This window comes from Parasteatoda tepidariorum, chromosome 5, assembly GCF_982258835.1.
Source record: "Parasteatoda tepidariorum strain Cologne lab strain chromosome 5, Ptep-v5.0, whole genome shotgun sequence".
NCBI classification, from domain to species: Eukaryota; Metazoa; Arthropoda; class Arachnida; order Araneae; family Theridiidae; genus Parasteatoda; species Parasteatoda tepidariorum.
In genome coordinates, this window is record NC_141759.1 from 36,866,786 (window position 1) to 36,868,415 (window position 1,630).

Sequence of the window (1,630 nt, forward strand, 5' to 3'; positions counted from 1 at the left end):
TTATCTCCTAGTATCTCGGTTGAATAGAAAACTTAATCTATGGAAACAAGTCTAGGTTAATAAAATAAAAACAAAATAGAACTGGGATCTGATAATCTGTTTATTGTCAGGAAACAAAATGATTGCGAAGTCATTGCATGGCTAATGAGAGCAGCGAGCAGGGCAATTAAATACGGAGTGTTGCACAAAACTTACAAACCACTGTTAAGTCTATATTAATGTGTAAAATAACTACATAAAGTAATTACAATACTTAAAGTATAATACTATATTATAATTGTTGTACAATCAATATTTTTTTACAATTAGAATAATTAACTTTACATACATTTTACAATGCGTTTGTAACAGAAGTTCTCTTAACATATTTCACTCTTTAAGGAATTCTGTCATAACATCTATTATGACAATGCTGAAATTCTTTATATCTCTTTTGAGAATTCGCGTAACTTGGTGCAGTTGCTCTAAGAGTTTATTCCATTTGTCTTTCATTACCATATAAGCAGCAGTGGCTATTATAGATCCCGCTAGTAGCATATAATCGGCTTTGATTTTCAAAAATATCTCATTGTCTTGCACTGAATTAGCAACAGAAAGGCCGGTAATACTTTCGTACAGATGATTGTAAACTCGCGTTCTGTTTAGATAAACGAAGTCTAATGTTTTGACAGATGTTGTAAATAAAATATCTTCCAAAGACGGATCATTCGTAAAAAGTACGCATAAAAGTGTATTGACATAAATAGACGGTGTTGTGACGTTAACTTTGTAATTTAGACTTCTCATCAGTCTAAGTTCAGAATTAAATATTCCCGATTTACTGTAGCTTTTTCCAGAATTGACCAAAAACTGGAACACTTGATCTGGCGTGATGTGATTGTAATGGGAATTAAGTTTACTTGCCAATTGTACAGACGTTATCACCCGTAGAATTACTTGTTCTCCGATTCTAGCTTTGATATCTTCCCATATTAAAGGCGTTCTGGAATTTCGACTATTTTTAACAGTCCTGTAAAGTTCCAAGACATGATTTCCAACAAACCTTTCGTATATCTCAAGAGCTGTGTACTTGACGTCACTTTTTAGTTTAAAAGAGGAGCAAATGTTGAATATAAATTCGACAACTTCTTGCGACCATAAGTATTCCAGCGTTGTAGCAGCAGAAACTCTTTCCTGATTCTTTTTTAATAAATCGAATAACCAATCTTCTAATAATTCATTTGACACAAACCTTAAATTTTGGATTCCGTCTTCTAAACGCCGAAGAGACATTATATGCATAGTTAAGAAACGTAGTTAAGTTATAACATGCAATAATAGATTTTAAAGCACTTTTATGATCGTTTAAAAATGCAAAAAATTCTTTGATTGAAATATTAATAATAGTTCAGAGAAAAAATGTTGTTTGTTAAAAGATTTTAAAAACGATAATTTGAACAGCAAATGTTTTTATTTTTTTGTTTTATTTCAAACGATTATATATAATAATTTATTCAGCTGAGAAAGATTAGTAAAACGATTTCTACTTTCCAAAATAAATATAATTATTGGTTTAAAATTAAATGTTTATTTTTTTGTAGAAATTAATGTATAATGAATTAAGTGTCAGGAAATTTTGTGTATTTTTTCA

At 29.8% G+C, this 1,630-nt stretch overlaps 1 protein-coding gene across 1 annotated transcript; it reads right to left on the reverse strand.

Annotated features, from left to right (window-relative positions):
• Nucleotides 1–219: 219 nt before the first annotated feature.
• Nucleotides 220–1,369, reverse strand: LOC107452428 (cyclin N-terminal domain-containing protein 1-like). Its single transcript, XM_016068903.4, has one exon. It carries the CDS (start codon nt 1,279–1,281, stop codon nt 370–372), a length of 912 nt encoding a protein of 303 aa, XP_015924389.4. The 5' UTR covers nt 1,282–1,369; the 3' UTR covers nt 220–369.
• Between the last annotated feature and the right edge of the window lie 261 nt (nt 1,370–1,630).